The 25,817-nt window shown below is 42.8% G+C and overlaps 1 protein-coding gene across 5 annotated transcripts in view; it reads right to left on the bottom strand.

The window, feature by feature from the left end:
* ANKRD44 (ankyrin repeat domain 44) overlaps positions 1–25,427 on the bottom strand; it is a 323,392-nt gene extending 297,965 nt beyond the window's left edge. For 2 of the 5 annotated variants that reach the window (XM_088021608.1, XM_088021607.1), the window contains exon 1: positions 8,506–8,617. In XM_088021608.1, coding sequence (XP_087877734.1) covers positions 8,506–8,556 — 51 coding nt within the window. In that variant the 5' untranslated portion in view covers positions 8,557–8,617. Of the gene's footprint in view, positions 1–8,505; positions 8,636–25,198 lie in introns of those variants that run through there. The other 3 variants (XM_088021610.1, XM_028121815.2, XM_088021605.1) reach the window with 3 other exon arrangements.
* Positions 25,428–25,817: the final 390 nt, after the last annotated feature.

Raw genomic sequence — 25,817 nt, 5'->3', positions numbered from 1 at the left:
CTTCATAAAACCTGCCACATTTGGCGCCAGGTTAAGTAATACAATACTGATATCCTTGAGTTATTCTTTGAAATATGAAATATTGGAAATCTCTCCATACCAAAATGAGAATTCCTCCCTTATCAGACACTGCCCTGACCTACATAAGCCTGGTACAGTTCCCAAGCTTTACCTCCCCGCCACCCGCCGCCTTCTTGTTTCTTTATTGCTGTAAACACAGTTGAAAGAGGGAAATGTAATTTTAAAAATCCACTTTGGTGACAAGGATTCCAATGACTTCATTGCTACTTTAAACTTTTTTTGAGAAATTGTTGCCATAAATTATTAAATATAGATTTTCTTGGTAAGTATTGTCATCCAAGTACTTAATTTCTTACACTTTTAATAGTTGAGTTTCTATTAAGAACCCAATTTTGGGGGGCGCCTGGGTGGCTCAGTCGGTTAAATGTCTGCCTTCAGCTCAGGTCATGATCCCAGGGCTGGGATAGAGTCCCGTGTCCGGCTCCTTGCTCAGCGGGGAGGCTGCTTCTCCCTCTCCCTGCTGCCCCCCCTGCTTGTGCCCTCTCTCTGTGTCAAATAAATAAATAAAATCTTAAAAAAAAATGCAATTTTTTGGTAGGGAAACATTATTTACTATAATTAAAAAGGCACATCATGTTAGGAACTGTTTCATTATTAATTTTTTACTTGAATTGCTTTATATGGAAACACAAAGATTAATACTGAAATTTCAATAAAACAGGTATTGAAAGACTGTATCTAGGGGGCTCAGCCCAAAGACTGACATGAAATTTTACAGGACTCAGTAAGTATTTATTGGTGGAAAAATAAACTGTATGCCATTTTGTCTGTTCCTAGGGGAATTCATCATAATGGGCTTTTTAAATTTTTAGGCCTCACTGTAAGGAAATTTAACCAGTACAGTTTGGTGTCACCTGGGCTGGTCAGAAAAGGACAACCAAGTTCTGAGAAGGGGTCACCAACTTCTGTCACCAGTCCCTATGTGCTGGCAGGAGAAATGAACCTGGGTGAGGGGTAATCTAAGTGAAGCTTAGAAGCTTACACAAAAATACTCGTCTATAGATGTATTCCTGTGATGTTTCCTTCTCTTTTAAAAAAAAATCTACAAGGGACTCTTCTAAGAGAACTACAAAAGTTTCTAAACAGATATAGAACACCACTGGTTAACTTGCCAAACAATAATCTGGAAGCTGCTATATTTTTAATTCATAAAAGCAGACACCCATAGTGTGTTCTCTGCCTAGAAAAGTAGGGGCTCCTCTCACTGATCATCCATCTGGCTTCTCCTCTTACTCAGAGAACTCACCCACTTCCACTGTTTAACTACTATCTTAATTCCTGCTCATTCCACTCCGACCATTTCACCTTCACCTTCCCCAAACATAAAAGGAAGGTAAAAAGCTGGGCTCAATCCCTCTCCTGCCAACCTGCTAACATTCCCAACGTCATGCCCCTCAACTTCCCAGGGTGGCCCCTGGGTCTGCCATACACACCCGGGGTTCATCATGCCCCATCCAAACCACCCCAACAGCCCCACCTGGAAGTCTCGGAACTGAGTGAGCTACCTCTATCCAATCTCCACATATGAGAAAAATAAGATGGATGGATAGATAGATAGATAACAGTAAACTACCTCTCTCCAAATGCCAGACTCATCCTCAAACTTTTTTTTTTTTTAAGATTTTATTTATTTGACACAGAGAGACACAGCGAGAGAGGGAACACAAGCAGGGGCAGAGGGAGAGGGAGAAGCAGGCTTCCTGCTGAGCAGGGAGCCCGATGCGGGGCTCGATCCCAGGACCCTGGGATCATGACCTCAGCCGAAGTCAGACGCTTAACGACTGAGCCACCCAGGGGCCCCTCATCCTCAAACTCTTAACACACACGCAGCCGCCTACCTGCCACCAGCCTATCACTACACACTGCTCAGTTTAGCAAACTACACACACACCAACAGCAACTGTCCCTCACCAAGCCTCTTCAGTCTTTCTCTAACGCCTCCAAGTAATACAGTCCCCCGGAAAACACGGTCAACAGCACAGTCTCCACATTCATATCAGAATCATTTTGTATGATTTTTAGACCCAATACGGATTTGGAATTAGCACTGACCAATGAGTCTCATGCTGTAGGAAGTTTACTGTGGATTTAAACAAGATTTAAACTTCCTTTCCACTGCTGGGAAGAAAATGAGGGAAAGTTATAAGCAAGCAAGTAGCAGTTTCAAATTCCCAGGCTTTTCAAGTAATATATACATTTTAAATTCCAAGGAAAAAAGTTTGCCTGCATTTCTTTAAGAGAGGAAATACCAGTCAAACTACACCCCATCACATTATCCCTCAAAATACAGTTAGCAAGTTAGCAACACCATTTCCTCACTTTACAAACACATCTGCTGCTAGATTCAGCAAAAGACACACTTTACGTCCTATTGCTGGTTTTGGAAATCACAAACCTCAAAAGAAATTTGATGTGAATTACCTAGGGGCTGGCGCCTTATACAAGGGCTGACAATGGTTTTCTCGTTTTAATTAAGCAAGGTAACTCGCATTTCGCCAGGGGGAAGAAAATGAATAGACAATCAGACAATTATCTCCAAAAGAGGTCCAGGACACTGTTCCCTTGCTGGATTGAAGGGTACAGGCAAACTAAAACTAAGATGTTTTGATATAATCTAAAATATTGAAATGTCTACATTTTTCTGGAGAAAATAAAGTATCCTCATATGAACAAATGTGTAACCTGTTCATTTGGTATAAGATCAACTCCCAAAGTACCTCCAAACATGGACAGACATCTATACCTTGTGACATTAAGAGATGGAACTCACTTTAGTGAAATGCACTTGCAAGCAACATCAAAGAATCACATGAGGAGAATGAACAAGGGTCCTGGGCCTCTGGCGGGGGAATCAGGATTTCTCTGAGTTTTCCCTGCCATTTGGTCTAGAGGTTTCCAACTATCATCCCTTAACACATCCATATTCTATGACCAGGTCCCAGTTGCGTACCCATGAAAATCAAGCAATGGTGTTCTTTTCCCAATTCTCAAAAGGAAAATAACAACAACAACAACAACATAATAATAATAAAATTATATAAGACATTTGCTCTTTTGTAAACTTTCCCATTAGTTCCTCTAAAACCTTAGCATCCATCACCATATGAGCTAACAAGAAATTAAGGCATCATGTAGTCAAAAACTACCTGTGTGTGTTGAAACAAAATCCTAGAAATGATTCCTTACACAATTTTAAGTTGTTAAATTTTAAGATCTAAAGACCAGCAACACTCACAAGAGAAATCTATTTTCTGCTTTTACGTGGGGCCTTTTTCATAAGACAGAAGTGGTAGTCTTCCAGTTTCATGGTACTCCAAGCAATGTGCGTCTCAACGCCCAACCGGGCGCTTCACCTGCTGAGCAAGTTTGAGTATCACCCACTAGTCTCTAGTCAAACCCCTCAATCCATCCACAACACATTCCGCAGGAAGTGATGAAAAGTTAGAGAGTTTGAGTTACATAATGCCTGTGGCCCCTGATGGGTCACACTGCAAAAACATCCACCAACAAGTTCTACAAACCCTCCTGCTACAGGAATGGGGCTGGGACCATGGCGGCCAAGAGTTAACCGATGAAGCAGGTCCAATGCCATAAAATGCTACATGTGGCACAGAGCCCCCACCTGTTCCACTTCTGGATTATGATCCATACACAGCAGCCTGCCTGCGATGGAGCAACCAGAGAAAATGGGTTCAAAGTGTAGGAAGCCATGGGTTAAAGTGACTTGCCAAACTATCGGAAATAGTCTAACTGGATGTTGGAGCTTTAATGCGTGGCTCTAAAGGGGTAATGACTCTCACTACTCTCTCATAAACATGCTAAGTAGATTTTTACTTTCTCAAGAACCTACATCCTTCTGTGGCTTTATGACTTAACTTCCACAACTGAGAGTCTCTTACGCTATTAACAGCCTAGCGTCACAACCCCAAAGACTTGGCCCTGTTTGTTAGTCTCGGGCATGCCCCCCTCACAAGTTCCTGCAAAATAGACCCTGGTTACATGGGTTACAGAAAAACAAAGAGGAAAGAAAACACAAAACCCCATTTATGGCTGAGATCAGAACCTGTACAGAGCTTAAAGAAATCAATAAAATGATAACAGTATCAAATTCTGATACAAAGAAGGGGTTTCAGCGTAGTCACCTCTGGGAGCCCTCTGCCAACTTTATCACTGAGTGACAGTGCGAGTCATTCGACCATTCCATCCGCCACGTGACACGCCTGACCCACAGCTAACTCCGGGGGAGCCCGAGAGTGCTACCGCCTTAATTTATAAAATAAAATGGTAAGCTGACCAATTGTGCACAAGGAAGAGAACACTTCCGTGGGACCACTGCTGGATATGTCATCAAATATTTGTCAAAACCCACAGAATGTACATACTTGCATTTGTTTCTTTACAAGAGTTCTCCAACGATACTATTAAAGCACATTATCCTTCCAAACATCTTTTGCCTTAATAGATTCCAACTCCACCTTGCAATAAAGTTGAGCATATTTCTAGTTGATACCAGTTCTCTCAATTTGAAAGCAATCTCTTTTTATTTAACCCAAGATCTCCCTAAATGCTATCAAAATGGCAACCAAAGTTGGCTTAAAGAAATCTTTAAGGAATCCTAAGGACAGAAAGAATTTCATTCTACTTCCTCCACCTTGATTTTTTTTTTAATGCTTCTCTTTACTTCTCCCAGAAATATTTAACTTGATTTTAAACAGTGCAAAGTACTCTTTTGCCTGTGAAGCTGAACAGGTTGGAAAATATTCAAACTATTAGAAAATATCTAACTTTGATAAGCATGAAAAGGCCACATAATAGAAACTCTCTAAGACTCCCTAAAGTTCCAAAATTTTCTTATCCTGTTATATCCCTTTTAAAAAGAATCTACCCAACTATATGACATTCTGGAAAAGGCAAAACTAGGGAGATAATGGGAAGATCAGTGGTTGCCAGGAGTCGGGGGGACAGAGGGTGAATAAGCAGAGCACAGAGGATTTTTAGGGCAGTGAAACTACTCTGTATGATACTATAATGTTGGATACATGTCATTAAATATTTGTCAAAACCCACAGAATGTACAACACCAAGAGGGAACCCTAATGTACACTATGGACTTTGAATGATAATGATGTGTCAATGCAGGTACCTGGATGTAACAAATGCACCAGTCTGGTTTTGGACATAGATAGTCGGGAATGGATGGGGGCCAGGTCAGTTGGGGGGGCAAGGAGTATACAGGAACTCTGTACCTTCTGCTCAATTTTGCTGTGAACCTAAAACTGCTCTAAAAACTAAAATCTATTTTTAAAAGGATTTTATACTACTAGATGTCCTATATAATATTACAGATATCCTCCAACTGAAAAAAAAAGAAAAAAGAAAGAAAGGTGTAGAATGGTCAAGAAAGAGGTTAAATCTCCTTCAGCCAGAAAAGGAAAAGTATAAGAAAAAGCCATGGTGCTGTAGGGCCTGCCTTGTGACATCACAGAATACTTGGCAGAGAATGCATGTTTCTGTTTGGTCTAGAGCTGAGCGAGAGAGGAACCAGCAACACTAGTCATCAGATCCCAGCATTCTCTTTGAAGAACCATTTTTAATGCTGGTGAAGCACTGCACAGAAAAGCCAGACAAATCCATTCAACATCACATGCAAGCGTAAATCAGTTTGAATTTTATAGCTAGACATCGCACCTCATTTTTTTGTAAAGTAACTGTCCAGATATAATATCAATTTTCATTTACAAACTCAGGGGACTTGTTAGCTAATTCAGGACTTAACAAACAGGGGTGCCTAGGTGGCTCAATCAGTTAAGTGTCTGGTCTGACTCTGGCTCAGGTCATGATCTCAGGGTCCTGGGATCAAGCCCCACATCGGGCCCCCTGCTCAGCAGGGAGTCTGCTTCTCCCTCTCCCCCTGTTGCTCCCCCTGCTAATTCTCTCTCTCTCTCTCTGTCAAATAAATAAATACAATCTTAAAAAAAAGGAATTAACAAACAAACCAAAGTAGCTGTCAGATGTACTCCCTCAAGCAACTGGTTTACCAAAAATCAGTTATAAAGCAGGACCTGGGTCTTATATTAAATACAAGAAATTAGCTTTTGAATACATCAAATTCTAATTAAGTTTTAAAATCTAATGAGGAACACCATTACTAACATCCTGCTATTATTCAATCAGTTGCACAGAGTGGAATATAAGGAGGACACACAGAAGCCGGATTCAACATGCCTGAGAGGAAGTCTTCACGAACACCAAATAAAGCTTCAAATGTTGGAGAAGTAAGCTGCCCAAACATTCATGCACACAAAACCGACTTTTCATCAAGTATCTACATACTAGAATTGTCCTACAGAAACACAGAGATCACGAAAGAAATGTTAATGAATTAGTTAATTAATGATTAGTTAATTTAAAACATGTTTTAGGGAAGAATATATATAAAGACCTATTTACATATCCCTCTACCTTACCTCTGAAAGTTAAAGTTTTAACACATATTAGCCTAGTTTTTCAAAACTGCAAGCACACGCTTTCGAAGGCAATCTGTACTGCTCATGAGACTTGACTAACGTGTCTGTCATTCCCACTTGAGGTAACCCAGTGACCCGTACTTGGCCAACTGATGGGACTACGAAGGCACGGGAACACAGGCCACCAGCTGTGATGACATCAGCTCTCCCAGACTTGCTTCTCTAGAAAAGTGGGCTGCACCCAGGCAGCCTTGGAGCCTTGGAGTCCATGAAGACTTTGTGAAGGGTCTGCAGGCACAGGTTGTTCTGTGGGTATCAGGTTCCAGACCCTCAGCTTCCAGAGGCACACATTGCCAAAAGGCATGTGCCTGTGGCTGAGGGGTCACACTGTTCTTTGTTCACACTTTCCTCTTCATGATCTTCCCTCAAAAGGTAGATTTACTTCTCACCCCTCCTGATTCTGACCAAGGGAATTGCCCCTAAGGTGTAAAAATGTCCTGGTAGCAAAGAGAGTTCTCAAAATACTTGAGTCAGGAGAACTTCCTTGAACTCACACCTCCCTTCCTTCAGTTAATTTCCTTTACTCATCATTCCATCAATAAGATAGGGTATCCATAAATACCTAAATTAATTTAAGATATGAAAGCAAGCCTCATCAAGATATCAAGAAACACACTTCCAATAAGAATGTCTTATTTTGCAAGTTTTATCAATAATTTATCAGTCTTTGTAATATATTTATGCTTTGATAAGTGGTAGTGTAATAATTATGACAAAGATAAACTCAATCCAGAAATTTATTTAACACTTAGCACCCTAGGATCATATTCTTATTGCAAAGTATCACAGGATAATTGGGGGGGTTTTCAATGTATTATATTTGGATAAAATTCTGTGTGAGGAAGTAGAATGGAAGTATGAGTTCAAGGAGAAAAGAGAACAATGTAAAATTTCCAACTATTACAGAAGTGCTTGCCCGTGTGTTTTGTAAGTGATGATGGGGCACGTCGAATCACAATAGTGTTTAAATTCCATTCAATACAATTCAAACAGTGATACAACTTTTTCATTTTAAAAGTCAATATTCACATTATGCCAGGAATTACATCCTTTGCACCTTTCTAACTTTACTATGGAAAACTTCAGATGTCAACCTAAAAACTGTGCGAGGGCATATACAGTTTGCAAAACCCTCTTGGAGGTGGAAGTTGGGGGTAAAAATGTTGCAGAGCTGCTCATGGGCATCTGTAGATGGCCCGAGGTGGATGCACCCAGGATCCATGTTGGGAATCATATTCTGCCTCCCTTGGGCTCAACGAAGCTAGAGACTTAAACCAAGAACCCACATGAACAGTCACTTCCTATGCAAGTCTTTTAACAGCTGTCCCAGTGAAAGCCAGTCTAAACTCTTGTAATTACAAAAAAATAAAATAATAAGCAAGCTTTTCTTTTTGTACTATTTTCTTGACTGGAGACCGGGAGGGAGCTGTTTCAGGTCTATTCATGTCAGGACACACTGAGCTATCAGTCACACAATTCTTGATTGTACATATTTAACAAGAAAAAAAAAAAACTTGGCAATTTTTCCCACCACCAATCCTTTCATTCCGGCTATTTATATAACAAAAAAATGAATCGTGTCCTATCCGTCCTGTCTTCATGGTAAAGACTGCAGGATGAGGAAAGAAGGTGAACAGCAAGGAAGTGAGAATGACGGCCAGGAAGGAGGAGACACAGCAGAAAGTGGCACGGGATCATTCATTCATTCAACACTCACCACTAACCTAAACTCAGGAGAACCACAGCCTTGTGTCCTAAAAAGTAGGGGTGCACACATTTCCCCCCAGAAGTGAACTGCAAATAAATGGCTTAATGCCAACCTTCCCAAGCCACACACTAATCAAGGAGCTAAAAACAGATTAAAACCAGAAGTGAGAGGCTCAACAGAGAAACTTACCCCCTTGCATATAAGAAGGAAAATGAAAGTGCTCATTAGATACATCTGCATTTAGACCCATCTCAAGATCAGGCAGTTCCGTGACAAACATTCACTTAAGATGGCAATTCCAGATACTGCTCATGAAATTCTAAAAAAGAAAACAGAGCACATTGTGAAGGTATTTTGGGGGTGAGGGCGTGGGAAAGCCTTAGCGTTTCAACACAGTTACCAGTTAAAAATGTTTTCAGACAAGAACGAAAGCTCCACGGACTTCTGCATATCAAAAAGTTCTTCACCCGAAGGGGAACCATGAGGCAATACTCTTTTGGCCCTGTACACAATGAGCTCCCTCTTCTAGACCAACTTTGAAGTGGGTGATACATTCTAATCTAGATAATGCAAATGATATGATACTAGACCCACATAATAATTACCTGGGCAGCAGACTTCAGTATTCTATCACAGGGTGTTTATACAGTATTTCAGGCTATATCCTAAATATAACTGTAGAAATGACATGTGATTTTACAAGTGCTGTTTAAGAATAGGATAGGCAAATGAAACGCACCTCAGACTGAGCCGGGAAAAACAGTTATCTCTACCCCCACTAAGAGCCAGCGAGCCAAATAACAACCAGTGGCCTCAGTTTTTCCCTCTGAAAAATGGGAATTTTACCATTGTGTTCACCTCTAGATAATTTATGATATTGTTCAGAAAATGTTGGAGGTCTTTAGAGGGCTTAGGTACTGAGTCACCGTCAATGTTTTCTAAAGTTATACACTCGTGAATTTCTTCACAAATCTTTATCAACAAGTGTCTTCAGTCTTAATTCTTTCTCTCTAGAGAATCAAAAGAGAAAAATAAAGCTAACTTTCAGACAAAAGATCACATGTGTTGACTGACCTCCCTTCTGCCCCTCACTAACCAGTTCAAGATGCCCATCTTCTTCCAAGAACAAAAGGAACGCCAGGCCAAGAAGGAGTTTTAGAATAACTCAAATGACTTTGGAAGTCCAAGAGTGGGAGGCAGACGTGAACACTGGAAACACACACATACATACACACACTCACTCACTCACCCAAACCCGTAACTCACACTGAAATTACCAGACTTAGCTTTAGAGAGAACTTTCTAGAGTAGTGAGAAATATTAGATAAGTAGACATTATTGATATTTATGTTTTAATTTTATAATTTCCATTTGTAATAATTGAGTGTATCTTCAAAATATATTTATTCAATTGCTCTAATTGGCATTCCATAAAATTAAAGCCATTTCCATCCCCATATTAATCCAAACTATCTACTCAAAGAAACTAAAAATAGTATTTTTAGCACACAATGGGAAATAGAAAATATTAAGATTTCTGTTTCACTCTCAATTATAAGAGGTAAAGCTCTCCTCCCCCACTATGGCTCTTGGAGAACATCAAAAGTACATTTTAACTGTTCCTGAGTCCACATCTGGAGTTTAAAAATCCAGTTTAAAAGGCAAATGATTTAAAATACAAACATATGGCTTCCTTCTCCACAGTGATTCCTAAAGGGAGAAAAAAAAAGTCTGAATACAAACAAACTATTGTTTCAAGAGGGCATTTTTCTTTTTAATTAAAAACATACCAAGAAAGCTAACTAAGCTTCTACTTTCTCCTGAAGAAAATAATAGAAGCAAGAATTACCCTATTAATCTAATTAAGTCTAGATCAAAGTACAGCACAGGTAATAGGTAATACAAAGACAACACTCAATTTCTGAGGCGAGTGGTCCCTGTGCCGGGGTTGGAGTGGGGGTTGGCACATTTTTCTCTGCAAAGAGCCAGTAAATGTCTTCGGTTTTGCCAGCCATGCAGGCTCTGTGGCAACTACCTAACTCCACTCCCGGCGGGGGGGGGGGAGGGGGGAGCGCCAAAGCAGCCACAGACAATACATAAACAAATGAGGGAGGCTGGGCTCCAATACGATTTTATTTATAGACACTGAAATTTGAATTTCATATAATTTTCATGTGTCTCAAAATATTGTTCTTTTGATCTTGTTCAACCATTTAAAAAATAAAAACTATTCTTAGCTGACAGGCCCAATACCAACAGGCCTCAACTGGACTCAGCTTCAGGACGGACAGTGGTCTGCCAGCCTCTGGGGGAGAGTGCAGAAGCCGCTGGCTCATCTAACCAACGTCCTCATTCCTTAGAGGACACTGACACCCAGAGAGGTATAATGTCTGCCAGGTCTCACAGCCAATTCTGGCAGAAAGGGAGGTAAGATTTAGATCTCTGGAAAAGCCCACTGAAGCCATAAAGCAGTGACAAGGAAATGTCCTTCTTGAGTTCAGCTCACAAGGACAGGCAGTAGGCACCTAAAACCAGAGATATCACAGGAACCTAGTTACTAGTCCCAGGAGCCTCCAATACCTGCCTTCGCACGTGTAAAATAACTTCTTATCGGCCAGTCACTACCCGGATTCTGAAGGTTCAGTATCAGCAGCAAGGACCCACAGGATGTGCCAAATAACCATCAGCCTGATTCTTTTCCAGCCTTCTGGGCACATAGCTCTGGTCATTTCTTTTGTAGCTTAACTAACACCCTTCACTTTGGTTATTCCAATCCTAGAACTCCAAGAAATAAATGTCAATGTGGTTGAAGAGCAATGCTCCATGTTAAAAATTTTTATGTTTAAAAGCAGAGTACAGCAGGTAATGACCAATTTAGTTTAAAGTTCAAGAGTGTCTCTAACATTCACCTTGGAAAGTAACATGGTCAGTCTCCCTCCATTCCCAGTTCCTTCCCTCTCTCTTTTTTTTTTTTAACATTTATTTATTTGAGAGAGAGAGAGAAGAGGGAGCACATGCACGTGTGGTATGGGGAGGGGGTAGAAGGAGAGAGAAAGAGAGACTCCACACTGAGCGCAGAGCCTGAAGCAGGGCTTGATCTCACCACCCTGAGACCATGATCTGATCCAAAACCAAGTCTGACACTTAACCAACTGTGCCACCCAGGCACTCCTCTCTCTTTTCTAAAAAATGTACTTCTCTTTCTTTAATCCACTTTTTTTTCTTTAATCCACTTTTTTTTTTTTTGGTACTACTCTCATTTTCACTTTCCTTTGAACTTTTTTATTTTGCCCTACATCTTAACCAGACATACCTCAAAATGAAATACATCTTAGAATTAAAACATATATGGGGTGCCTGGCTGGCTCAGTCAGTGGAACGTGAGACTCTTGATCTTAGGGTTTGTGAGTTCAAGCCCCACAATGGGTGTCGAGATGATAAAAAAAAAATAAAATCTTGGGGCGCCTGGGTGGCTCAGTCGTTAAGTGTCTGCCTTCAGCTCAGGTCATGATCCCAGGGTCCTGGGATCAAGCCCCACATCGGGCTCCCTGCTCAGCGGGAAGCCTGCTTCTCCCCCTCCCACTCCCCCTGCTTGTGTTCCCTCTCTCGCTGTGTCTCTCTCTGTCAAATAAATAAATAAAATCTTAAAAAAATAAAAAATAAATAAATCTTTTAAAATAAAAGAATTAAAACATACACATGTATCCAATGTTTTACCCACCTCCTTTTTAAACTGCATTCTATAGTTTTAAAAGAAAAAAAAAAAGACTCCAAATTAAAGTGACTTTTTACAAAGAACCCTTCTTCTGACTTTTTTAATCACACCTTTTTCAAAGAAATAAATGACTTCCTATCCTGTTATATGTTCATTCAAGACTTGAAACTTTAATATTTCTCAGAAATTCTCCCATGATGATTTTTTACGAAGATTGCCCTATCAACTATTTTATTCTTACACACTTCCTCAAAAAGACATGGTTTTATACTTCTGTGAAGAGGAAGTGGCATTCTTAAAAGTAATTTTCTGTTCTTTTTGACAACTTAAATCAAGAATGACTGCAAACTCCTCAGAATTTTTTCAACACACATTTATTCTCCTAGATCTATCTAAACATAAAATTCTTCAGTCTAATAAACTAAGTCAACTCATTCATTAAAACCAAAATGAAAGAAAAATGCACTTCCTAAAACTGTAGAAACCAAAATGATACAATTCAAATCTCAGTATGGTGAAATTTCACACAAAAATAAAACAAACATTTTCTACCAAAGCTGTTTAAGTTAGAAATTTTTTAAAAAGACCAGATTAATGGTCATAAATTGAAAACAAAAAATAATTAAAATCATGTTCTCATAGAACTGAAATTGACCCTAGAGAACTAGTCTTTAATTTGACAAATGAAGAAACAACCAGAAATTCAAGGACTATTTATCGAGTGCCCATAGGCCACTTGCTGTACAAAGACTTTTCCCACTTGATTGTCACAACTTCCCCATAGAGCAAGTATTATTACAACCATTTTATAAGCAAGTCACAGTTGTGTCTGACACACCTAGTCAGAAGAGAGATGTGCCTATAGTCTAGGTCTTCAGACATCAACTTCTGTATTCTCTTAACTATGCCACTCCCATGTAATATTTTTGGAAACTGTTCAGAGAGATGTCACAACATTTTAAAACATTGTATATAGAGTAATAGAGTACCCTGGGACTTTGAAACAAGATTCTCTGCTAAAGAGCAGAGCTCCTCAAAATAAGATTGTTTATTCCTGGCTGCTAAGAAAACTGGAATTAGCAACTAAATGTTGCACTCACCTGATGGTCCCCAAGACTTAATTATACTGAGGTTCCAAAGCATCTAAAACCCTAGTCAACTGTCTTCTGAACTACACATGACAATATCATTTACTCAAGTTGCAACTGGCCATTTCTCAAGCCTACGATCTATTCTTACATCTGGGCTCCATTAAGAAGGATATGGAAGAGGGCACCTGGGTGGCTAAGCAGGTTAAGTGATCGACTCTTGGTTTTGGCTCAGGTCATGATCTCAGGGTGGTGAGATTGAGCCCCATGTAGGGCTCTGAGCTCAGCACAGAGTCCGCTTGGGATTCTCTCTCCTTCTCCCTCTACCCCTCCTGTTTGTGCTCACGCTCCCTCATGCTCTCATGCTCTCTAAAATAAATAAATAAATCTTAAAAAAAAAAAAGGATATGGAAGGATTTTCACACTTGTAGAAGTAAACAAAGATATCTCAGCTTTGGGGGCACCAACCAACACCTACTGCCTGTTCAGGTAAGAAAAGAGGTGTGGCAACAAGGGTCATTAAAACTGAGACCTTATAACTGCTTGCTGTCTTTTTAAAACTACCCAGTTTAGGGGCTCCTGGGGGGCTCAGTCAGTTAAGCCTTGGATTCTTGATTTCAGCTCAGGTCATAACATCAGGGTCATGGGATCAAGCCCCGGGTGGGGCTCCGTGCTCAGTGGGGAGTCTGCTTCTCTCCTTCTCCCTCTCTCCTAGTCCCTCCCCCTGCTCACACGCAAGCACACTCTTTTTCTCTCTTTCTCTAAAATAAATAAATCTTAAAAATATATGTAAATAAATAAAACTACCCAGTTTAAATAGAAACATGGTTTAAAAGTAATGTAACATCAGGGCACCGGGGTGGCTCAGTCAGTTAAGCGCCTGACTTTGGCTCAGGTCATGATCCCAGGGTCCTGGGATCGAGTCCTGCTTCAGGCTCCCTGCTCAGCGGGGAGCCTGCTTCTCCCTCTCCCTCTTCCCCTTCCCCTGCTTGTTCGTGGCACTCTCTCTCTCTCAAATAAAATATAAATCTTTTTTAAAAAAAGTAATGCAACATCATGATAAGCACCAGGTAATGTATGGAACTGTTAAATCACTATATTGTACACTGAAACTAATATAACACTGTACGTTAACTAACTGGAAATTAAAAAAGTGTTACCACAAAGTGACTTGGGGCAACTCTAATATCTCAATTCCCCTGGAAATACCTTCCACTGAAATAACTGTACAGGACAGCCAAATCTAGGTCTTCCTAAAGGCACCCAAGATGTGGATTTTAAGGTAGATGCTCAAATATCTACCTTGAGTTAAGAGGGCCACTTAAACTAAGTCAAGAGATGGGTGAGCCTCACAACCAATTCAGAGTTAGTTGCCTATTTCTGTAGGCAAAAAAACTAGCAGAATTGTGTGCTTTTCTGACAATCAAAAAGGATTCTAACAACTCTACTGAAGATATTTTATCAGGGTGACAGTAGAAAACTTAGAAGGGACACAAAGAGAGGAGGAAGGAATAAACTGAAAGAAAAAAAAAAAAAGCTTCCAAAAAGAGTGAGTCACTAAAATATTTAGGTGCCCTGGGCAAATGCTAAGGTTTTGTGGTTTTGTTTTCTTGTTTTGTAAGATAAAGACTTTCTTTTTATTTTTTTTTTAAGATTTTATTTATTTATCTGAGAGAGAGAATGGGAGAGAGCTTGAGAAGGGGGAGGGTCAGAGGGAGAAGCAGACTCCCCAGCTGAGCCGGAAGCCCGATGCGGGACTCGATCCCGGGACTCCAGGATCACAACCTGAGCTGAAGGCAGTTGCTTAACCAACTGAGCCAAACATAACAACAATACCATAGTCATACTTTAAAGCATCAAATAACCAGGCAGTATTCAAATTTCCCCAATTGTCTCACAGAAATGTGTTTAAGTTTGTTTGAATCAGAATCCAAATCTGTTTGCTGCAATTAGTTTACATGTGCCTTAATTCTCATTGATCTATATATTTCCCCTCCCCCTCCCTTTTTTATCTCACAATTTATTTCTTTTATTAGTTTCAGAGGTAGAACTTAGTGATTCATCAGTTTCATATAACACCCAGTGCTCATTACATCAAGTGCCCTCCTTAATGCCCATCACCCAGGTACCCCATCCCCCCACCCCCTCCCCTCCAGCAATCCTCAGTTTGTTTCCTAGAGTTCAGCGTCTCTTATAGTTTGCCTCCCTTTCATTTTTCACCTTACTTTATTTTTCCTTCCCTTCCCCTATGTTCATGTTTTGTTTCTTAAGTTCCACATATGAGTGAAATCATCTGATATTTGTCTTTCTCTGACTTATTTCGCTTAGCATAATACCCTCTAGTTCCATCTATGTGGTTGCAAATGGCAAGATTTCATTCTTTTTGATGGCTACGTAATATTCCACTATATACATACATTTACATATTTCTTTCCTTTCCTCTTCTGCTTTCCTAGTAGGAACCCTCTGCTTCACTAAATTCGGTCTTCAGGTTACCTGATGGTTACATGGCACATCACTCACGTGGGATGCCTTCCACCCTCATCTGCTGTCTACATCATTCCCTTCCTCAAGGATCATTGGGCTCCCTCTAACTCCCTGATGCCTTTCTTAGTAACTATGCCCATCTCTGGACTTCTGTCATCCCTAATAAGTACCCCAGAATGTAGTCTAAACCTGCACTATACCTGGTTTGACAGCTATTTCATCTACCATGTGCATTCAGTAAACATCTGATGAGGGCCTTCCTTGCACAAGGCATGCGATACCATCTCTACCACCACCATAAGCTCCATGAGGAAAAGCACCTCTTGGGATACTACGCCTGTCTCAAGAGGCCAGAAGCATAACAGCTAAGAATGTGCACCTTGGAGACAAGCTTGTGCAGATGTGAACCCCAGAGTCATGTGACCCTAAAGAGACTACTTAATCTCTCAATTCTCATTTTCGTCATCTCTGAAGTGGAAGGATGATAGTCACTCCTTTGTAGAGATGTTGTCAGGATTAAATAGCATAAAGCATGATTATTGTCTTATTTCCTCCTTCCCAATTCTCTCTCTGGTTTCTCACCATTTTACTGTACCTGTTCTTATCCTTTGTGGAAGGGGGGGCAGGGCCATAAGACTCCACCAGAGTCACTGCCTTGGAAGTGGAGTTTATTAAACAGACTTTGATTGCTTGAATACATAAAAGATGATCCACTTTGCCATGGGTCTGAGCATCCTTTCCCATAATATTTGGGGTCCACATCTCCCTTTCCCTAGTGTCACTCTGATATCTCCCCTATAAAGAAATGGAACCCACTGAGAACCAACTACAGTGCTAACCCATCCCCACCACCGAAAGCTCAATTTAAAAACGGGAGAAATATAACCAGAAAAGAAGACAATATGTGATCTTCTATCTTTTGATGGGGCAGAAAGATTACTCTGAATTTCCTTTGAATGGAAATCCAATATCCCAGTGTACAGATGGAAGCTCTGTTTATAGAAGTATTTTGGGGTTTTTTGTTTGAGCACCTAAAGAGTAAAAACATTTGAACATGCAGATACACACACACATGATATTTACATCATTCAATTAACAAATACTTATTGGGCATTTACTATGTGCCTTATACTGTTTCTAAGTGCTAAAGTTACAGCAGTGAATGAACCAAGCTAACGAAACAACAAAAAACTCTGCCCTGTTATTTTTATCTCTTCTACACATAAGCTTTTATTTTTATAAAAAGACAAAATGTATGGTATAAGGGATATGTACTACGGAGAGGAAACAAAGAAAGGGGACAGGAAATGTGGCGTAGGCGGTTGATATATGGAGGTCAGGCAAGGACTCACTGAGAAGGTAACATGTGAGTAAAGATCTGAAAGGGGTGAGGCTGGGCATGCAGACTTAGACTTCTGGGGAAGAGCTTCACAGGCAGCAGGACATCAAGGGATTGCAGGCAGGATGGTGCCTGGTATGTTCAATGAACAGTGAGGAGGCGATGCTGGAGCCAAGGAGCCAGGAAGAGACAGGAGGAGACATGGCTGGACAGATGGGTGCAGGGGGCCTGGTGAGCCACTCTAGGACTTCAGCTTTTCCCTTGGGTGAGATGGGAGGGGCTGAGTGGAGAAAGGACATGATCTGAGCTTCAGAGTTCATCACTCTGACGGCCACACTGAGAGCAGAGCGTCAAGGCTGGGTGAGCAAGTCCAGTCAGAAGGTTGCTGCAATAGTCCAAGTGGTGGTTTGGCCAGGTGGTCAAAAGTAGGAAGTAGAACAAGGAAGATTTTTATAGTAGTGAACATATATATTCAAAATACACAAAAATGAAAATTTTAAAGAGTTCTAAAAGAACTATGAATTCTGATCTTTCCCAAACTCAACAAGGCATCCTACTCAGCCCTGGCGTGGAGGCACCCCTGACTTTTGGAGGCCATTGTTTAACGATAATGGGTTGGTTGATTTGTCCCAACTTACCTGAATTTCTCCTTCCTATCTTTCTCTTCATCTTGCCAGTCTTAGACAGCAACACAAGCTTCTACAGACTGAGCGTATCTACACATACGGTGGTCACTGTGTCAACTGCACCCAATCTCTGGGTCCAACACTGGGAAAACAGACTTGTTAGACCCAGATGTTATTATGGAGTTCAATAAAAAAGGATTATAGGGAGAACCCAGGCCATTTGCTAAAGCAGCATCTCTGAGAAAGGCTAAAGTGGGCACCAGCTCAGCACAGCTCACAATTGATAAACACGGGGTCTGCAAGGCTTGCTCCCCTTGTCCAGTAAGAAGCTCCAGGGAATTCTCACAGGGCCAAACTGAGTGCAGCCCGGGAGTTCTGTGTCCCTCCCTGAAATCCAGCTGCTGGAGATGCTAGAAGATGACATTCTTTGGGGAAAGGACCCCTGACCTTTAAGCAGAGCGTGTGTGTTTCTCAGAGCTGGTCAACTCTAGTTGCCGCCACCACCCCGGGGGGAGGGGGGGAGGCGGGTAGGGGAGAGAACAGAAGTTCATGGAAGGCAGATACTTTTCCAAACCAGATTCCATGAGTTGAAACGAGATACCTGGGGCATTCTCTTACTGTTAGAACTTGAAAGAATGTAGAGGATTCTCCACCCATCCACCTCCATTTTATAGACAAAGAAACTAAGGCCGGGATTTGCCCAAAGCCATACAAGTATTAGAAAAAGAACCATGAGTAGAATCCCAGTCTTCTGATTCCCGTCTAGTATTATTTTGAAAATAAACAAAAGCAATTTAGCATTGAGACCTTTTTTTATTTTTTAAACATTGAAACCTTTGAGACAGACTGGAACTGTGAGGAAATTTTGCATGTCTAGGCCTCAGATGTTCCTACAAATCCCTCTAGTTTTACCAAGAGCTCTGGAGGCTCCCCTGGGGCAAAATAGTCTCCTGGTGTTAAAGATACCTTAGAAAGTTCCACTGGGATGCTTATGACTCACAGGGTGGGGGTGAGGGAATTGCAGACACATGAAGACCAAGAAATACAAGCAAGCATTATTGGCTTAGCAAAGCCTGAAAAAGCCCAAAGGTGGACTATAGACTTCCTATTTGCTTGGTCCAATTAATAGAATACTAAATAAATTTTCAGTTTCAAAAGAGGAGACAAATAAAAAGATTCTTAAAAATTATGAATATCATAATGAAAAACTAGAGTCATGATCATTAATTTCAACCTCTTGGGCTACCAACTTTTTTATAGACTTGAACACCGATGAGAGAAAATACCTGCTCTCTCAACCTCTGAAGTCAAGCAGAAGGCAAATATGATGTTGGTAACAGGGTGCTAAAGGCCTAATCCATGAAACTGAAGCTTTATAAAATAAGTAACCTCACATGATCTATCAAAAGGGGGACCAGGGGTGGGGGGCAGGTGGCCATAGGGTAGGCATCCGTTCCTAAATCATGGACATTGGTTAAAACCATCTTCTGGAATCTGGCTTTGTTACCCAGAAAATTAAACTGGAGCTCATCTGCAAATACGGCCTCCACGGCCACATCTGTGAAGAAGACTACAGGACAAACTGTAAACAGAGGGACTGAGTCACAGAGGTAGCAGGAGGAGCCTAGACACCTGAAAGGCATCTGGTCCGACCTCTTCATTTTACAAAGAAGGACATGAGGCCGGCAGAGGCTAATGCGACCTGCCAAGGGTTGGCTAAAGCACAACAGAGGCCACCTCTCCCTTACCTTATACCCTAGCAAACACTGATCACTGATCATTACATTTCCCCCCATCCTCAGCTGCAAGAGCCAGAATGTTCCTCCAACCCCTCACCCAACCGGTCAGCACTGATGTATGAAACGGAAGCCATTTTTCCGACTCCAGACTTGTGTAAGGTGATAAAGCCATCTTTGTAATACCTGCTCCAGGGTAAACCTGACTCGAAAAAAAAAAAAAAAAGACTAGTCTACTAGTCACTAGTCCACTTACTGTCAAGCCTGGGATAGCAAACACAGTCTATGTCACGTGACGGTGTGTCCAGGTTTACCTGGGACAGACCTGCATCACATCTATTTTCCCAGCTTAATATTCAATAGTACCCCCATCATTCTCAAAGTTGTCCCAGAATGAATAAAAATGATATGGTCATCCAAATTCTATGTAACTCCTAATCGTCGACAAACACTCATAAATGTTTGTTTTTGGAGAACATGATATGTCAGGAAAAGAACACTGAATCAGTCACCAGGAGTTTTCTCATACAAAGGGGCTTTCAAATAATACTAAACCCAAATAATCTTCGGGGCTTTTTTTTTTTATTATTTAAATTCAATTAGCCAGTATACAGTACATCATTGGTTTCAGATGCAGTGTTCAGTAACTTATCAGTTGTGTATAACACCCAGTGCTCATTCCACCATGTGCGCTCCTTAATGCCAAATAATCTTTGAAAGGGCCTCAGGGATCACTACCGCCACCAATCTCTTAAATATATTGAGATTCAATATGGAAACTTCTTTGAGAAAAATAAAAAAGGAGAGCCATAGGGGGCGCCTGGCTGGCTCGGTCCGTAGAGCATGTGACTCTTGATCTCAGGGTGGTGAGTTCAAAGAGTTTACTTAAAAAAAAAAGAGAGAAAAGAAAGAAAAAAGAAATAAAAGAAAAAAATTTAAAAAAAGAAAATAAAAAAAGGAGAGCTATAGCTTACCAAGTTTGAAAACCAAAGGATTATTTCTCTCCAGCTCCTCGTTATTTTTTAAATTATTTCATGTTATACTTCGGCCTTTAGAAACTCATGTTATATTGTTGAAATAGAAATCTTTTTAAAGAATGTTTCAGTCCTGTTTCTGGCACAAACAATTGTGCTTTTTGGAGTTTATATTTACTATTTAGAGGAAAAGAGGAAGTAAAAGTTGAAATCTTAAAAAAAAAAAGAAAGAAAAGAAAAGAAAAGGTATGTGCTGCTGGATTTACACTACAGCAGCCAGTCATTTATTTAAGAGACACATAAATTCAGTTTATTTGGAAAAATCAGCCAGAAGAGTTGTTAGCTTTGTGGTCAAGAGAAAGATACTGATATCATCATGTGGAAAGGTGAAAGATTTTACCTGGCTACTAGAAGTTTCCTTCTCTATCAAGATGTCAGGAGTAGTCCTGAGTAGAGACTGCAGATGGTTTTAACTGTTTCTTTGCATATCCAGCTTTCTGATCTTTCTACAGTGATCACAGTTTATTTGTTTATGACTAAGAAAAAAATCCCCAAGCTACCAATCAACAGGTCTTTCAGCATGGGGAGTGGGGTGGGGGGGTGGGGGGGTGGAGAAGCGGCCAGGATAAGCCACGTCTGGCAACACGGGAGGTCTCAGAGCAGCTCCTGACTCGGACAGAACTGGTCTGGCCCCAAAAGCAAGAGCCTGGAGGAGTGTGGGGGTGCAGCTCGCCCAATGGCTTCCTGGTAAGTAAGAGCAGGCATCTACAGGCATCCATGGGTTCTACAACTGCACTGACCTTTCAACTATTGAAAGTATAGCCTTGTGGTTAGAGCCCCACCTGTGCAATCAGACTGCCAGAGTAGGACACAGTGCTGGCTTAGGGGGTGGATGACCCTGAACAAGTCAACTAGCCTCTCTATTCCTGTTTTCCCATCTATAAAATAGGAATCACACTGCCACCTACCTCCTAGTGAGGCTGAGAGGATTGAGAGAGAGGGCCCAACATACAAGAGATCACGATAAATGTAAGCTATTACTAGGTTTCTGCCAGGAAACACCAGCCCTCTAGTGCACTCCCCAAATCATGTGCCTGGATCGCAAAACAACTAAAGAAGGGTGCAAAGAATAAAGCCTTTCTTTTCCCTTCTTCTTTGCTGACGATAGGACTGCAGCATTGTGTTTGCTATAAACCCAGTGCTCTTGGGAGCACTGGTAGGATGAGGGCGGCCCTATAAAATACACAACATGTCCCAAGGTCCCACACTGTGAGCTAGAAATCCTGCTTTCAAAGTTACAGGATTTCTAGCTGCTTGCCACTGCCTTTGGAAAGGGGATGGGTGACTCAAGTGTGAGCTAGGACTTGGCAAGGGGACACCTAGCCAGAAGGCCTCCAGGCAGGAGGCTCCGAAAAGGGCCACCTGCTGACACAGTTTGTCTACAGGCAGCCCTTGAGATGGAGGTGACATTCTGCTGTCACTAGCAAATTCTGATAAGAACAGTGAACATTTCAAAGATCCAAAAGAACTAACCATTCTGGTGTCATAACTCCGAAAAACTTTTTTGGGGGGTTGAGGAGGGTGGCTGAAGATAGGAGCAGACACTTAAAATCACTGGAGTACCTTACCCAGACATAAAGAGCAGCCCCCAAAAGTTCAATCGCAAATCAAATTGCAAAGAGTTTCATGGGTATCTTGAGCTAAAATGCATTACATTTGTATGAAACAGAACTTTCTCAAATTTAAAATCAGCTCACTTTATCAAAGATACAGAGAAACCTCCTAATGTCCATCTAGGAGGAAATAATCACATTATTATATTAATTACATAGGTGAGTATGTTCTATGCTGCACAGGGTGACCAACTCATCGTGGTTTGCCTAGAATTTTCCCAGCTTTAGCACTGAAAGTACCACATCTTGGGAAACCTCTCAGTTCTAGGCAAACCAGGATGATTGGTCCCCATATCACCGCAAGAAAAATGATGTGTGCTGTGTGAAGAGGAAAACAGAAGAGACACGGTTACAAATGCAGAAGTGCTGAGTGCTAAGTTTGTTTGTAGCAACAGCTTACAGTTCCCTCTCACAGAAAAAAAAAAAAAACGGTAACAATTGAAAAAAAAAAAAAACACTAAAAACTACATTTGCCTCCTCCTTCTTTAAACTATCCCAAAACAGAGTTCAGAAGAGAGGGTCCCTCCTCATGCATGACCGAGATGCCGGTGCGGGACCGACTATAGACACAGTGACTGCCATCAACCCAGCAAGCTCCTGTCCCCGGCTTCAGCAGGACCGGAAGTGTCATCTTCTTACATTCTTTCCTTTAGGCAGGTTTAAAAACAAACCAAGATGGTTTGTGATTCAGGGTATCAACAATAAGAATGTGTCAGGGAAATTGGGATATCAAGCTAAAAATCCAAGAGCCATCGCGATAAATCAAGGATCAGTTCACAAATAGGGCACTGAAAGATGATGGAGGAACCAGCAAGGGACTGTTTCACCAGCAGCTGGAGGGGGAGTCAGGCACTCTTCTACAAACTCTATGGCAGAGGCAGTGACCCCAAGCAGGCAGCCCCCCTACCCTCAATGATGGAGCAAAACTCTTGTAGCAGGAACTTAAGCAAAGGGTTTTTAAGCCTCCGGTGAGGTTATGAACCAGCATCTAAGATTTTAGTTTCAAACTGAAAGGTAAGACTATATAAGGCAAGAAAGACCACATATTTCCTGGACCTAAAGCCACACAGAAACCTTCGTTGCTCACAACTCCACCCAGCCCAGACCGCCTCCTCATCCAGCTTCAGTCTGGCCTTGTCCCAAGAGAGGATGGCAATTCTTAGATGCTCCCGCACCTCAGAACTCCTTAGATCCCTTTTATGCATCTGGAGATAGAACCAAACGCAGACTATGACTCTTTTCTCCACAGCGATACTAGCTTCTTTGGGGAAGAGAGGAGATGTAGTCAGAAACATTTTAAAAGACAAACAGCTTTGAAAGTCCTACTCTGATAAGTCAAGAAAAACTTCCTTTCTAAGACCAAGAAATATACTTTTCCCTAGTGTTGATCTTGATTTAGGAGAGGATGCCTTCTTGTAACCCTTTCAACACATCCAATGAGAAGGCGGAAGTGTCTTACAACCTCTAGCAAAAAGCACAGAGCCTGGAAGGCAGGAGTTTCAGCAGCAATACGGGCCAATAGCTGTGGTCCTTGAGGACCACGTGCTTCACTTCTTCAGATCTCAGGTTCTGCATTTAAAAAAAAATAAACGATTTGGGCTAAGATTGTCTTTAGCATCTCTTCCAACACTAAAATTCTATGTGAAATTCTGTGGTGTATGTGATTATAACAATAATGCCCATTAGATTCGTTTTTGGTTTTTTTTTTTGTACTTTGAAGATTTAGGAATTAGAGGCAAGTATAGTAACTTGGGCCAGCGAGGATGGCATTACCAGGACAGACTAAAACTGGAAGATTAAAAAAAAAAAAATGTCTAACAGTTGTCAAAGTATGTGACCAAAAAAGGTGGAGAGAATCCTAATATCAACTTACAAACACTTTTAAATGCTCTGGAACCAACGGGAACAAGCAGATTCCTCACAATTACCAGCTGTTCTTCCTGCTAAATTTGAGGATAAGATGAATGTTAATTCAGTGATCTCTCCTCTACGAAAAGAAAAAAAAAGCCTGTAAATACTTAGAGAAAACAAAGCAAAATTTTGAATCTAAAAGATATGAAAGCAAATCATTCTGGTGCTTGACTGAATCTAAATCGCAGGATGTTCTGGCTGGATTCTACCCGGGGACAGCAAGGCAGCTGATTCACCCCATTCGAGATGTAGATGTTTCATACCAAGGAATGGCATGTTTGATAGGGTGTCAAAGTCAAGACTACCTCTGCGCCTACCAGGACCCCCAAACAGTGTTCATTTCACTGTCCATGAGTAAATAGCAGGAGGAGAAAAAGCAAGCTGTTTCCTTTTTTCGTGAAAGGAGCTGCAGAGTTTGGTCATGCAACTTGGTTGGGCGCCTGTGGGTGTCAATATCCTAAGAGCAGCAAAGTCTGCAAAGGTGGGGTGTTTCCATTCCAAAGACCTACAGCAAGGACTGTCAACCGAGTGAGCAAATAACCTCACTTCTCCAAACCAGGACTCCGAAGCTACCCTGTGCGGTGTCTCAGCCAGGAAAGCAACAAAACTGATCCACACAGGCACAGAGAGGGTGGTCCACTGCTGTGAGTGGAGCCCTGGGGCTTCACCTCCTCCCGGGAGAGACGGGTCAGAACCAAAAGCGCCTTCTCCAAGGGTCCCCATCGCGCACCACGCACAGACAGCCTCTGGGCGACTAAAGAGGAAGTCAGAATGTCATGTCAAAAGGATAAAGACAGCTCGACCACACAAGAGCCGCGGTCTGGGCCGGTCTCCGGCTTGGCTCGGGGAAAGGTCCCAGGCTGCTGCGATCCTCTCTCCCTCTCCATCCACCCGTCCTCCTTCCGGCGGCCGGCACCCGCTGGCCGAGCCCACGCTGCGCAGCACGGTAGGAGCCGGAGGAGCACCTCGAGCCTCCCCTCCCCCTGCCCAGTCTGGGCCCGCGGACAACGCACACCCGCGCTCAGCTGCGCACACCCGCGCACAGCGGCGCCCCGGCTGCGCCCGCCGGCCCACCGGCCCCTTCCCCAGCCCTAGGGCGCGCCGCGGGCACCCAGCGGAGCGCGCAGTTCCGACGGCCCAGGGCGGGGACGGCGCAGGGGAGGAGAGCCCCAGCCGCCGGCTTTCGCAGCAGCCGGTGGCCGCACACACTCCTCCCCTTCGCCGCGAGTAAACAGCTCGCGGGCGCTCTCCGCGCCGCGCCCCCATCCCCCCGCCGGGGCTCCGCGCCGCCCCGCGCCCGCGCGTCCCGCCCGCCGGCGCCGCCGCCCCCTACCTGGTCGGTGAGTTTGAGCACTGCCATTCTTCCGCTCCTTCGCGCGCACACACATACAGGTCCCCGGTCCGCAGATGTCACGCCAGGAGCCGGGGAAGCGGAAGGGATTGCCAGGGGAAGGGAAAAAAATCTGGCTCCCGAATTTGACAGCCCTCCCCCTGCTCCTCCTCCGCCGCCTCCTCCTCCCGCCGAGAGGCTGACACTGGCTAGTGGGGTTTGCAGCCGAGCCCGCCCGCCTTTATACAGGAAGTACCGGCTGCTGCCAGCCGGGCCGCCACTGACATCACCGCGCGCTGGCTCGCTCGCGGCCGCGCCGCCTGGGCCGACGCTGCCTCCTGCCGCCCGCAGCCGGGCCTCGCAGCCCGCGGCCCCCCGAGCTCGCTTGCGCCCGCGCCCGACGCGCGGTGGGGCCAGACTGCCGCCTGCTTTCGGCGCCTGCACACTGCGCCCAGGAGAGCCAGCCCCGCTGCCCTGCGGCCCCCAAGGCGTTTGCGGTGAGAGACGCCCCACCCCCGCCCCGGGGCTGAGCGTGGCCCTCCCGAGCCCCATCTCACACACGGACACACACGGACCCAACCTGATGAGCAAGGCCTTGAAGACACAAGCCTCGGGGTGTCAC

This window comes from Eumetopias jubatus, unplaced genomic scaffold (genome assembly GCF_037043125.1).
Source record: "Eumetopias jubatus isolate StellerSeaLion01/CBP00866 unplaced genomic scaffold, mEumJub1_p1.0 scaffold_3, whole genome shotgun sequence".
Lineage (NCBI taxonomy): Eukaryota > Metazoa > Chordata > Mammalia > Carnivora > Otariidae > Eumetopias > Eumetopias jubatus.
This window is presented reverse-complemented; position numbering and strand designations above follow the sequence as displayed.